Source organism: Rissa tridactyla, chromosome Z, assembly GCF_028500815.1.
Source record: "Rissa tridactyla isolate bRisTri1 chromosome Z, bRisTri1.patW.cur.20221130, whole genome shotgun sequence".
NCBI lineage: Eukaryota > Metazoa > Chordata > Aves > Charadriiformes > Laridae > Rissa > Rissa tridactyla.
In genome coordinates, this window is record NC_071497.1 from 83462160 (window position 1) to 83476674 (window position 14515).

The window sequence follows — 14515 nt, forward strand, 5'->3', positions numbered from 1 at the left end:
TTACTTACCATACTAGAATGGTATTTATTATTATTACTTTCCCTATTTCTTCTGCTCTTTCCCTAAGTATCCACTTCTGAGCACTGTCAGAGACAGCCTGTGGTGAAACATCTCCGTAATTCCCTTTTATTGAGACTTTCTCAGAGGAAAGGCTGCAAACGCCACGAAGGAAAATGACGGATGCTGCAGTCTTTAGGAAATGAACCATTCTTTGATTGCTTGCTTAGCTGAGCAATTTGCAACGTGATAGACAGCAATTATATCATCCAGTGTCAATTTGTCTATTCATTTTTCCCTCTCCACATGTTTCCTCTTCTTGATTGAATAATCACCAACAATAATCACAAGCAGCTGGGGGAAGGAAGTACATCCATGGGTTTTAATGTCAGCAAGAATGAGAAGTGATTCCTCCAGCACTCACCGCAGCTCTGCCTCTTCAAAGTCATTTACATTTTCCTTACACCAGTGCTAAGATCAAGACCGTATTATTTCCATTACCTACTCCTATTTCGGTTTATAATCTAGGAACAATGGAATGCCGCGGGAAAAGACCCAGTTTCAAAAAACGCATGGTTGTTTCATCTGCTATTCTGTATTCCCAAATACAAATATTTTTTCCATTTATGTTTTAATTCTCCTGATGCTGAGAACGTCGATGGAAGTGTAAGCTTGTAAGACGGCGGCTACGTTAAGACAGACCAGACCCAAGGAAGATGGGTTTAAGTAAAGGGTGAGGACAGTAAAGGACAGAGCTGTTAGGACGGCGTGAGCAGGCAAAACCCCAGGGACTGCAGAGCTTTTCAAAGCTTGTCTGCATACAGATTTCTACTTCTAGCAATAAATTACCCTACTGTGCCCATATATATCGTAGGCTACAAACCAGCATGCAACCTCGTATGTCCAGTGATCAAAATACCAAGTTCTCAATTTATATCGTCATATAACCCTACATATACTTGTACATACCTGTGCACACACCTGATATTATATCATCATGTAATTCTACCGTGGTATTCTCTAGTTACACGAACCAATTGCTATCCGCTGAGCTTCCAACTCTCTTTGCTTAGAGACGCAGAACAGCAGAAAACACCAAATGAGTTTGAAGGCACAAAAAAAGCGGCCCAAAGATTGCCTTTCCCATAAAACTGTAAAGTGGTTTATTCAATAGAACTAAATCATCTTTCAAACACAGTGACACAGACCCAAAAAATACCCTGATTACTGGTTTAGTTATGGCTTACATCAATTGATAGGCTTTCTATTACAACCATAATACAGCTACAGAAACAATAAGCAAAAATTACAGGGTGGAAGGTTGACAAAAGAAAGGCGAGTCAAAGGACACGAGGGATTAACATCAGCATGAAACTGCCACGACTCCGCTTGGATTTCTCCACCCCGACTGTCACCGCCTTACAGAAACAACAAACATGAAACAGGCTTTATTTTTGTAATAACCCAAGCTCCCTTGGCGTGAAGACACACGGTTTTGCTCCAGTATTTCCAAACTAAGGTTTTTTTGTTTGTTTTTTTTTTTCTTTCCACCAAGCGATCACGGGGGACGTATTCGACAGGCAGCAGCTGCTCCATACAATTTACATGGGCTGAACACAGAGGTTTGATCAGGGACCTCATGGTTGATAATAAGGAGGACCCAGAAGTGAAGCAAAATTCACCATGTCCTGTCCCAGGTGGAGCAGGTCCAGGCAGCTTTCCTCATCTCTAAGGGGACATTAAGTGTATCACTTGGCCAACACAAGGTTAACAAATAGGGATTAATTCAATTCTGCTTGCTTCCCTCCGCTAAAACGGGTAATAATCACAGTCTTCATAAGTCGTATGGAGCACTGGAGATACCTCGGTGTCTTGGTCCGTCAGACAGTTTCAGGTAGAACAGACATTTCGAGAACTAGCCAACAGAGTGTCTGATTTTACTGGCTTTAGCTTGTCACCATTTTACATGCTAACACATTTTACAGTGATTAGTACAGTTAAAAACGTACATCAACTTACCCAAAGATCACACACCGAGAACATTTATGGCTTCTAAAGGGAAAGTCAGACACGTCGGTAACATATTTACAGCTTTCAATCCTCGAAGCGCTGAGGCAGATTTGTCTTTCTTTAAGTTTCCCACCACGGCCCAGTCCCACATTTCTGATGTTTCTCAGATGCTCAGGGCTTCGGGGAGCGCTGGAGGTGCCGACAGCCTGGGACTCAAGCTCTCTCAACTCTAACGCCTAGCGTACATTTGGATTTCCCTTAAGTTTGTTGAAAAAAAAAAAAAAAGCACTTAAGTACAATTGCTTGTTGATTTTGAATACCATGCAGACAACACAGGGATGCCCAGCAGCCTCACCCACATTAGACAGGATGATAATAAGACATAAAATGATAATAGTCTGGGAGGGGATTTGGGGAGATGCGGGTTATTGGCTTGACTTACAAGCACCGTTCCCCATGGTTTTTTTTCTATCGAAGCCAAACACGGATATTGTGCTGGCTTCAAAGGGAACGGGCCAAATCCTGCCTTGAACACATTCGTATCCCTGATGAATTCCACGCTGGTATTTTAAAGCAAGCAGGAAAAACACCTCTTCTCTCGAGGCATGTGATTCACACGCATACAGATAGGTACAGAGGGCTCATTTGTCATTCGATACGGTGATTTACACTGCCACGGTGAAATGCTTTGCATAGATGATTTTGAAAAGATGAAAAGTGCCGAAATCTGGAAGGGAGAATGACAGTCACAACGTTTCTGCTTCCAGAGAAGTTTGTTCTTTACACACGCCATTAAAAACACAGGATTGCTACTGCACCGTATCTACAATATTTTAAAAAATGTATCTGAAATCAAGCGCGTGAGAATCAAGAGGCTGCTCTTCCTGCCCATGATCGGGGCCCGTTTCTGGAGGCTTTCTCTGAAGTACACTGCCCTTCCCACGGATTTTTGGAAAAGGCCCTAAGCATAAATACCGTCTCCTTTATTCCTAAAACCTCAGCTCACTCCAGAAGTTCCATGGGAATTTGGCCTTTAGGGATTGCCGAATTTCTCTGTTTCCTTCTTCATATATGTGTGGATGCGAGCGAGACGGGGGAAAGGACTATTTTCACTACCCAGCCTTGTGCTCTCTGCAATCAGAGCTTTGCTGCCAAGCCATCAGACCTCAGGAGACTAAAAAGGACATGTTCCCTCTCGCTCCACACCTCGGTGTTTTATCCGCCCTGGTTTCCCTCACAGGCAAACCAGAGTTTGCTCCTTCCTGCCACGCAGCTGCATCACCACCAGTGTTTTTGCCTTCAAGGTCTGAGGAACATTTCTACTGATTCACCAAACCACCCCAGAGTGGACTATTCTTAGAGTTGATTCCCTTCCGTCTACTACATCTAACATCTGAAACGAACACCACCTTTAATTTATCTGCATGGGGGCAGCTTTTGTCAGGGACTAGAGGAGCTACTCCTGGCCATTGGAAGCGGAGAAGCTTCATCTGTCTTCGCTGTCATGTTACTGCACAGCGCCGAAGGCTCTGGACAAAAGTTGTTCTTGCAATTTCCAGTATTCCCTTCACATCTCTTTTCCAGGCGATGCCAGACTTACTCACCATGATGTCTCTCCTCCCTGAAATCACAGCAGGAGGAGCTGCCACGGCATGGCTCTCCCTTTGCAATTCATGAGCCGGCTTTAACAACTCTGTTGCAATCACAGACAATATGCTAAAATATTATAATGGCCCCATCACCATTTAATCCATTCTGTCCAACAGCAAAGTTGGATTTCATAAATCAAAAGCAAGCAGCTAAACTATTTCGCCTAAATACTTCCTTCCTTTTGATGAAAGCACTGGCAGATTCATAAGCCTCCTCTGTTGACCTGACAAGAAAGCAGTCCTAGCTATGTTTTTCCGAGTGAATTTGCGTTGCCAGACTATGCAGATCTCAGGAACTTCTTAAGAGACTCTCCTAAATAATATGAGAAGTTGGGGCTTAAACCATAATATTATCATTTTCTCTCTCCCTGTCTCAGATTTCATACCCTCAGCAACAGAGCTGGGATTACGGCCTGAGCTCAGGATGTGCCACCAGACAGCTGATGGCGCTTCTTCTCCGACAGATCAGATTTTTTGTATCAAGGGATTTCTCTGGGGCCTGTAGCCTTTTCTGTGGGAAAGCATGACACGCTACGCATGCCCTTTACTTGCCATGGCAGGGTGCTGCAAACACACCCGGCTTCCTGACAGTCACTGCTTATCACTCAGGTATCACGCTGTTCAAAGAAGGTTAAGATTGGACATTGGACAAGGGGTAATGGTTTTAAACTGAAAGAGGGGAGATTTAGATGAGATATTAGGAAGAAATTCTTGGCTGGGAGGGTGGTGAGCCCCTGGCCCAGGTTGCCCAGAGAAGCTGTGGCTGCCCCATCTCTGGAGGTGTTCAAGGCCAGGTTGGACGGGGCTTGGAGCAACCTGGTGTGGTGGGAGGTGTCCCTGCCCAGGGCAGGGGGGTTGGAACTAGATGGTCTTTAAGGTCCCTTCCAACCCAAACCATCCTGTGATTCTATGATTTGGAGCTCTGACAGCATGGGAAAAGGGAAAAAACACTGCCTCAAACTCAGACAAATTCTTGACGTCAAAAGAGCATTTTCTTATGCTCACTACACAAAAGAATGATGGCAGAAAACAAGGAGGGTCCTTCTTTCTGCAACAGCCCTTCTTTTAAACTGCCCGTTTAAGCAGGACGGGCAGAAGCTCAGGCTGGTCACTGCTGGCTCACCCACCCCACAGCGCCATTGACCTCCACGGAGCTAAAATCTCCTGGGCAGTATTTATTTGCTGCCCATGGAGAACAGAGCAGCAGGTAGGATCCATCCTCAGACCCTGCTCCTGCAACCTGCCACCACGTCGTTTCCACTCAGCCCCACAGACGCCGCGGTACAGCAGCAGGAATCTGATTTTCCAGCGCCCAGTGCAAGGTAAGGAGGCCAAAAAATATCTGAAAGCTTCTGCATATGGCGTTTCTGACAAACGCCATAGTTTTTCAAGCATTTTCTGAGCAACACCTGAAAAAACGAATCAGAAAGTAAACGCGCTGCAACATGCATTTCATCTCAAGGAATATTTTATATATATTTAAGTATTTTTCTGGCTTGGAAATCACTCCTTATATCTAACTATACACCTATGTACACCTTCACAGGCACGTCCGGGCGTGTTTCTGCAGTCCCTACACAAATAAAATACCCATCCACTTGAATGGGAGCTCTTTTCAGATAAATGTGGCAAGATTGGGCCTTTGGTGCATACGTGCGAGTATCCTGCACACACATTTTAAAATCCTTAAAAAAATATAGTGGCTATAGATTTCTAACCCATCAAAATCGACACACAGTAAAACTGTACTTATTACAGTACAGCCTGGGTGAATTTACATTGCTCATTTCTATGAAGCAAACGAAGGAAAGGAAATGTCTGTGACTCTGTAATTACAGTTTAACTGTAATTACGGTTTTGCTTATCCTTATCCTAAAGTCCGAAAGGATTTTTGCAACTAAAAACGGGGAATCGCACCATTTCTTTCCAACACGTGGATGCTTCTCAAGTGCCTTCCCAGCTTTTTGGAAGTATCTTTCGCAACATCGCAGACTCCTTTCGCTTGCTTTTGTTCACTTCAATCACCACAGCAAAGAAAAACCCCCTACTAAAGAAGGTAACCTTCGCAAAGCAGCAGCAGCAAAGCAATACTGAAGTCACTACTAGTCCCGTACTCAGGCAGAATAAGGAGTAAGGGCCCTAGGTACCAGCTTCAGTGTCATTCCCGTTATCATAAAGCTTAACGCACAGCAAGACGGCCAACCCACAGGGTCACATTGCTCTCTAAATAGCACTTTCATTACAGCACTTCATTATCAAAGCCCTTTGCACATACATTTACAAAACACAGCAAAGACAGAGATCTCTTTTGCATATTAAATCAGGGAAACTATCTCAGCGACACGTTCATTCTTAGTGTGCTGCCTATTTGACAGCTAGCCGATACGAGGTGGTGCTCAGTGCTACACGGCATACCTCTAAGACCAAAAGCACAACACAAATATATAAAGCTTAAGCACGGGTCCTTCACCTACCCCTGGCTGGTATTTCCCAAGTGAGTTCTGATATCTTTATCAAGGATACGGGTTGCTTTTAAAGCAATCAGACCTCTGGAATCCAGCGTAAAGTTAAGGAAATGCGCTCTCACATACCGTCCAGGTCACTGCTGGTCAGTAGGGACTTTTGAAATGGTGACCATTGTGCTTCACTTCCTTTTTGATCATTTTATCCGCAGCGTGAGCGACTTTCACAGCTCTCAGCATAGCACAGAGGCTTTTAAAAGAAGCTTTGTGCATTCATGCATTGCAAAAACAAAATCCAAGTCCAGGTTTGGATTTAAACCCTCTCCTAAAAAAAGAAAAAGTTTCCCTCATATCGAACTAGCACTTCAAACTCCAAATCCTTGACCAAGGATCTTGTAATCTAAGTAAGACAAGACAAGGCACTGGACAACAGCCCAAGTGCTTCAGACTAAGAACTTAGACAAGGAAACTCTGTTCATTTAACTACGCCAGCGGAGCTGAAACAGCAAACCTCACCCTCCTGTGTCCGCAGTCATGTCAGTATGAAAGGGCATCTGCCAGCAGCCTACTACACGTAGTCAGCAGCCAAAATAAACGCCGGTAATACGTGGCATCTTTTCTGCGTCAGGATTCGGCCAGTTTAACTGTATCTGGTGAAAAATCGAGTTTGGCATAACTGACAGAGTGACATTGGTAACTTTTTAAAGAATACACCAGCCCTTTTACTATCCTAATAACATTCTCAACATACAAAAATGCCACGTTAAGACATCTGACATCTTGAGATGCCTAATTTTAAAATAAGCATCATAATCCAAGACACAAAGTATCTTCACTGTATTTTAACTTCAATTCCTGCCAGTACTTAGCACAGACACCTGACAGTATTTAACTCGACCTGCACAACTGTGAATCAACATTCAGATACTCCTACGAAGTCTTTAATAAAAATCAAAGAGGAAATGCCTTTTTCTATCATACGCTGTGATATTTGAACCGAACAACCAACTCAGAAAATATAACTACGTAATCTCCTTGCTGTTCAGCCCAAGAAAAGCTTGCAAAAGTGTGAAAGGAGAATGCTTCTTCAATAAAAGACTCCAATCTGAAGCTGAGATGGTCACTGTAGGAGGAAGTGGATCCATTAGCTAGAAGGAAAGCATTACAGACAATGAGAAAGAAAACATGATGGGCAGAGGAGACCAGAAATATAGGACACTAGAAGGAAAAAGAAAGAAACTCTAAAACAATTGCACACCATGATCAACACAGTTACTTGATGCTGTGAATGGGGGGGTTAACATTCTCTTCTACCCTGGCTGAACAATTTCATAAAGTGACCTTGTTTATTCCTATCGCATCTACCTGCTATTTTGCACCAATACTTTGTGACATTACAGAACAAAGACCTCAAGTTATATACTTCTCCTTAAAACTATAACGCTAAAGAGTATCGTCAAAAGCCCAAATGCCAGAGGACAGTGCTTTCAATAAAATCTGGCAACACCCCAAGGTACTCGACTGAGGAACCTATGTAAAGTCACACAGTCTACGCTAAAATTCTCCACCACTGATTCTCCTCAAAAGTTTAGTGCTTTTCTTCATAGTGAAATGATAACTATATTAATGTGCTCTGTTTATCCCTAAACCTATTGGAAATGTGCTTCTTCTCTGACTTGCTTTCCAGGGCAGCGTGTACCCTGGGACGGAGGAGTTTTGCGTCTCCCACACTGTTACGGACCCAACTCTGCTTGCAGGAAAGATGCTGGTATCCTAGATCTCATGGGATGCAATGCCTTGAGGAAATTTATATCAAACAATTATTGCATAATCTCAGGGTGTAATAAAACCTCCTACATCATACACAGGCATCGAGTTCCTGTTACACTTTTGCATCAGGGAGGAAGAAGTGTCCCTGTCAACAGCAGCCACAGGTCCCTGTATGAACCCGCAGGATCCCCTTGCTGTGCATGTGGAGGAAGTTGAAGATTTCTGAGGGCATAGCATGAAAACCGGGGCGAGGTTTCACATTGTCATAGTAGTGGTGAGTTATAAAAATCCCTGAGGGGTTCATGGGGAAGGCCCAAAAGCCAAAAAGGTGGACCTCTTCGCAGAGCTCCAGGGCAGCAGTCACCAGGATCAGTCCAGTGCTAATCCGCTTGGCCCGCACCCCTTGGCCGAGCCAGTAGCGTGAGACGTTGATGAGATACTGGGGATGAAAGTAATAAACAGCTTGCTGAGATTCAAAATCATCCAGGACGTATTTGACCCGGATCGAGACGTCCGTGTTGCGAGTGTTGTAGAAAGCTGGCAGCAGCACGGAAGCGTTCTCGTAGACCTGGAGCACGTCGTAGAAAGGTTTCCTCCATTTTTCCAGCTTATGAAATCTAAAGGGAAAAGGACGTGAGTGATGGTCAGACCAGCATGGACTCAGTCGGGAGCCAGCAGACAAGAAACCTCCAATGGGCTTTTACTGAAACATTTCTGATAGAGACATAATTGAAAGGGGAATATATTTAGATTTGTAGCTAAAGTATCAGTATGAAATGTAGGGCAAAAATGCAGGGGATAAAAAAATACATTTTCTCTCCTCTTTCGGCAATACATTCATTAAACCGTGCACAAACTCTGTAGACATTTCTGATCATGTCTCACTTCTCATTTTATTATGAGAAGTGTGCAATTTTACTAAGGTTTGGTTAGCTCTATAGTGCGTTATGCAGTGCAGAACGGTATCAAAAGTGGTAAATACCAAAGTAGAGCAATAACACTTCTAAAATTACTAATATTTAAAAGAAATCCACAAGGCAAGCAAATGATTTAATGTTATTCAAGAAAAGAAACATTCCCCCAGCAAGAAAGGAAATCCGGAATTAGCCCCATGGTCCCAAACCTGTCAGGAAGGCGGTATTGAGGTATTGAAAATTAAAATCACTCAGTCACTCCTGGCTAGAAGGTTTAACTGGCATTTTTTTAAAAACACAGGACAATGTGTGCTACTTTATTTAAGCATTTAGGGTGGCAACCAGTCGCTTGCACCCAAATGCGTCCAATACATCTGCCTGGGGCTTGCCAGCATGCTAAAGGACTTCCAGGGGAAGGATGGCTCTGCTCTTAATGATTTAGCTCATCGGCTTCCCACTTTTTATTATCAACGTGCAAGTCTAAGTGTTTACCACATTTCTATCAGTTGTCACACATTTCATATACTGAATAACTTCAACTCAGAATGAAACGTATGATTCACAGTGTCAGCTTAAAGTAATATTGGGGGAAAAATTCCCTGTAACAGTTAAAATTTAGTGAAAAGTAGACTTGGAAAAGCAATAGGAGATGAAAATACAAAAACCAGAAAAGACCTCTCAGTAATTATACTGGGATTGACTGTCACGACATCCGTCTTTACCCCAACGTCCGTGAAGTATTTCTCAGATATAGGAGGCAAATTGCACCTATAAAGGAAAGAAATTAGTAAGAAAGTTAAACGATTCCTTGCACCTTTGCAGGACTAGAAAGTAGAACTGGTTTAAGCACTTCTTCCAAGCAACAAATCTAGAATCAGATCGAGAATTTAAGATTGTATGAAACACACTGATGCCCAAACTATGCATTAAAGTAACGAGTACTTCGGGGCTGAACGAAAACCTCGATTCTTCCCTGAGTCTGTCAGAGCTGACCCCTTTTTGCAGACGTAGCCAGTGTTCACTCATTTTGCTTCCTTAAGAGCAGTACAGCGATTTACTTTGGCAATTTAGGACAAGAAATGGCATGAAGCCCCAAGCACAATCGGTCTATAAAATCAAAGACTTCCTCAGCAACACCCGAGCTGTATTCAATAATTAATAGATAAACTACATCTATAACGTCGCCTTTAAGATGCTTTGTTTTATACCCAAGAGAATTGAGGGGAAATACTTCATAAGAGACATATTAGTCCAGTCCTAAATAATCTGAAACTATCTGCTTCCCTTCCTTTTCCCTTTATAAACGTCTCCCAGCGCAGTGTAAGAACAGCAATTCTGACTCTACGGATTCACCAGAGGATGTCAAAGCTATTAGGAGCAAACTTACGAAGATTTGCAAACCTTGACTTTGCTCAGCCTCCGCTCACCTTGGCCTTGACCTAGATCCATCATCTCCAAAAATTCAGAGCATCCCTCAAGAGATGCTGAAGTTACTGAAACACACACACACACACACACACAAGCTATCGCACAAGCTCCACTTCCATAGCAAACCCAGCTAAAAAAAAGCTTCGGCATCCATCATCAGAGAGAGGGGACGTAAGCGGCCATGCAACTAGTTTTACTCTCACTTTAAGCTAGCCTTAGGTATTTGCTGACGTTTTGAAAACTTTTTGAAGTGATCTACAAGCCACAATAAAAGCCATCACTGTTAAGATCCCCACATCTCAAAAATAGTGCCGTGCCTAATTCCCAAACTTCATATTTTTGAAGATCGGGGCTGAATAGGAGAAAACTGTGAAGGTATTTAGGGTAAGTGATGCTCAGCGTTTTCACAGTACTAGAGTTCAGCTGCCATCATAATTTCTCAGCCACAGGAAGAGAGCGAGCAGGGGAGCAGAAGAATGCACAAAAATCCTTCCAAGTCCTTCTCAGACTCAGGAGGTTCACATCTACCTCCCAGAGAGCCTCTCTTTATCAGGTCAGAGAATTTATTTTAGCCACCTCATCTTTCTCATAGGCAATGTTATTTCCAGCATATTCCTCTGCTAGGTCACGCAACGTCCTTCTGAAGTCCTCTAGAATCCTCAGTTCTACCTAGCACTGGGCACTGCGCCCACTAGATTATATTTGAAAAAGGTTTCTTTCGAATATTCAGCTTCGATATTTTCAAACAGCAAACTCCCACCAGGATCAAAAAAGAAGGAATTTGTTGAAAGTGATAATTCCTTACGAAGACGATACAATCTGCATAAACTGTAGTTTTGTCGTAGGACTCCAAAAATTCAACCCTGCAAAGAGAGTAGTCCCATCTCTAAATGCGTCTCATCACAGATCTCCACTTTGGCCAGTAGATGGAGATACACCCTAACAACTAGTAAATGCAATTCATGCGTGTGTATTTTATATATTGTATTGTAATAGAACTCATTGTTATCAGTATTTATTTCATAGAAAACTCTTGGTTGCATCCTGCTGGCCACCAGTGTCCTGACAATAAACGATTTTCCCAGGTGTCCTGAAGGTATCACTGAATGTTAGCAGTGGTCCACGGGCAGTTTTTGAAATATTTTAAAGAATTACTTCGTTGGCGACCAGGATGGTGATTCCTGACAGTTTGGTGAACTGGTGTTACACTGGAAAGCGGATGTGTTCGGACCTGACCTTAAACACAAGCTTTACTTTAAAAGCGATGATTAATGTATTTTAAAATTGATGTCAGCAGACCTTAAACTCTTAAACACTAGCACATCTTTGTGCGTAACGCTGGTCCCACGTGTTTTGGAGATGGTGAACCGTGGGTTTCTTTTGCACAAGTACTGTTTTATTTATTCATTTTTCAGTTCTACTTAAGCCTCTATTTAATTAATTACTGCTACCAAAAGCAACCGATTTTCTAGGTTCTGTAGTGATCTGATCTGCTCTTTTTAATCAGTTTTGGCGCCGTTCAAGGTTGTGAAGGTAAAAAGGGACCTCCACAGAAAGTTCTTATACATAAATGATGAGATTTGCTGCCCATATTTCTGCTTCCACTCAACAGCTTCTCATCTCCACATGTAACACGCATCGTTCCTTTCAACCATACTGACAGCTGTGATCCCACACAATAGTAGGGAATCCACAATAATTATTTAATGTATATGGGGTATACTAGGCTTTTCAAAAGCAAATTATATGAAGCCTTATATGAGCTAAGACAATAGTTTTCTATAAAGCGGGCACAAGAGGAGGCCACAAGGGTCTGAAAACAATGAATTAAGAATGCAGTTATTCTAAACAGACAGCAACGTACTCAAGATCAGAAAACAGGCCAACAGAAGTAAAAAGATTTATCTTTTCTACAGAACAGGTCGTGAATCTGTGAGTAGCTGTCATATGCCATGACCCAGGCAAAGAGCTTAACAGGATTTAGACAGGGATTAGTCATGCATACGAATAATAAAAAAAAATCTTTCCCATATATATTAAGGATGAAAAAAGTGCTGCTAAACTCCATTATCCAGAGACGCCAGTCGTGGGACATCCCAGTCTATGCAAAACCTGGGTAACTCCACATGTGGTGGGGAGCATAATATGAAGACACTCAACGTTCACACTCATCCAGGTGTCTCTGCAGACCCTGGAGCCTACGGTACTCATTGCTGTAACGCCCAGCACTTGAGCTCTGCACCACTTCAGAAACACACCTCTGAATCACATGAGCTGCACAGCGTGGAGATATTGACATAGAATCATAGACTCATAGAATGGTTAGAGTTGGAAGGAACCTTAAAGACCACCTCGTTCCACCCCTCTGCCCCGGGCAGGGACACCTCCCACCAGCCCAGGTTGCTCCAAGCCCCGGCCAACCTGGCCTTGAACCCCTCCAGGGATGGGGCAGCCACAGCTTCTCTGGGCAACCTGGGCCAGGGGCTCACCACCCTCACAGCAAAGAGTTTCTTCCCAATATCTCATCTAAATCTCCCCTCTTCCAGTTTAAAGCCGTTCCCCCTCATCCTATGGCTCCACTCCCTGATCCAGAGTCCCTCCCCAGCTTTCCTGGAGCCCCTTGAGGGACTGGAAGGGGCTGGAAGGTCTCCGCGGAACCTTCTCTTCTCCAGGCTGAACCCCCCCAGCTCTCTCAGCCTGTCCTCCCAGCAGAGGGGCTCCAGCCCTCCCAGCATCTCCTTCTGCTGTTGGTGCCCCAGAGCTGGAGGCAGCGCTGCAGGGGGGTCTCCCCCGAGCAGAGCAGAGGGGCAGAATCCCCCCCCCTCGCCCTGCTGCCCACGCTGCTGGTGATGCAGCCCAGGCTGCGGGGGGTTTCTGGGCTGCCAGCACACGTTGCTGGCTCATGTTGAGCTTCTCATCCACCAACACCCCCAAGTCCATCTGGACAAGGTGCTTGTCACGCAAAGGAGGTTGTACCTCTGGTTCAGAACTGCCACAGAAAATCATGACCGTGTGCATAGAACACTGCTTATGGGATAATGTCCACGGAAGGATAAATCCACAGCCCGAGTAACAGGGGATGTCCTGAATGAGGACATCAACTTTGTCAGTCAGTCAGTGGATTAACCACATTAGGCAAAATTGATACCTTCAAGCATAATTTTTAAATAATTGTTATAGAGTGAGGTGGGGTTTTTTTGGAGCGTTGCTTTTTCTACAAGAAGCGGGCTTGATATGGCCAGGTTGTCAAATCCCATGTTTCCATGTGGGAGAGAACAGTTTTATAATCCTTTACGTGTCATTGAAACAGGCAAAAAAGAAAAATGGTGCTGTGGTGATTACCGAAACACGAAGTCTGCGCTGTCAATCTCCCGGCCACATCGGCTGTTCTTCAGAATTCCTCCGTTCCCAACCACCGCACACTTCTTAAACTGGGAGCGGTGGTACGGCATATCCTGCAACAAGAAAGCAAGGAAACAGTTAAATATCCCGCAACATGGAGGCAACAAGTCTCTTTTTTACTTTTTCCTTTTTTTTTTTTTTTTTTTTTTTTTTGTGCAGCTGCATCTTGCTGCAGATGCACTAATCAGAGGAAGCTGACACTGGTTCTGGCCTGCAATATTCCCATAGTGTGCATAAATGGATGGGTTTTGTTTCTGCGCAATTAGAGATAGTATGGGCAACTAACTCAGAGGGGAAAAAAAAACCCCAATAACCTGTTTTTTTCCAGACTTAATAACGGAAGAAGTCGTTTTAGAAATTTGCTTTCCCTTCTGGTTTCCACACGAGGGCATGAATCATAAAATTAGCGTTGCCTTCTGAGCTGCCGGCAGACTGCTCGCTCCTCAGGCTCTGATGTCCCGCTTTTTGAGAAGCCTGCACGCGTAGTTCCAGAGCAGCTAGTAAAGCCCAAGAAGTCGCTCTAAGTCAGACAGCACGTTACAGCTATTTATCAGAACCTAGCCCAAATTTTAGAGCTTGCAACACTATTAGTATTAATGATTATTAATTGGCACTTGTACTTCCTAGAGCCTTTGGTCAGGCACCTTTCTGGACTTGCGTAGGACGCATTTTTCTGTAACCTTTGGGCAAAATTCTGTCTTCATATGCAGACATGCAGCTGCTGCTGAAGCCAGAGAGAGTGAAAAGCACATCTCCGGGAACAGAACTGGGCCATTAGGGTGAGAGGGTTGTGACGCAGAACCGAGCCGCGCTCCGCCTTATGAATATGGAGAGATGGGCTTACATAAGCATGAGGGCGCTCGTTTTGGTACATACATATTTT

The 14515-nt window shown here is 43.8% G+C and overlaps 1 protein-coding gene across 4 annotated transcripts in view; it reads right to left on the bottom strand.

The window, feature by feature from the left end:
- Positions 1 to 1311: 1311 nt before the first annotated feature.
- Positions 1312 to 14515, bottom strand: part of LOC128902976 (alpha-2,8-sialyltransferase 8E) — a 75688-nt gene continuing 62484 nt past the window's right edge. For all 4 annotated transcript variants that reach the window (XM_054186782.1, XM_054186779.1, XM_054186781.1 and 1 more), the window contains 3 exons: positions 13573 to 13685; positions 9478 to 9570; positions 1312 to 8505 (listed from right to left, as the gene is read on the bottom strand). In XM_054186782.1, coding sequence (XP_054042757.1) covers positions 8037 to 8505; positions 9478 to 9570; positions 13573 to 13685 — 675 coding nt within the window. In that variant the 3' untranslated portion in view covers positions 1312 to 8036. The remainder of the gene's footprint in view (positions 8506 to 9477; positions 9571 to 13572; positions 13686 to 14515) is intronic.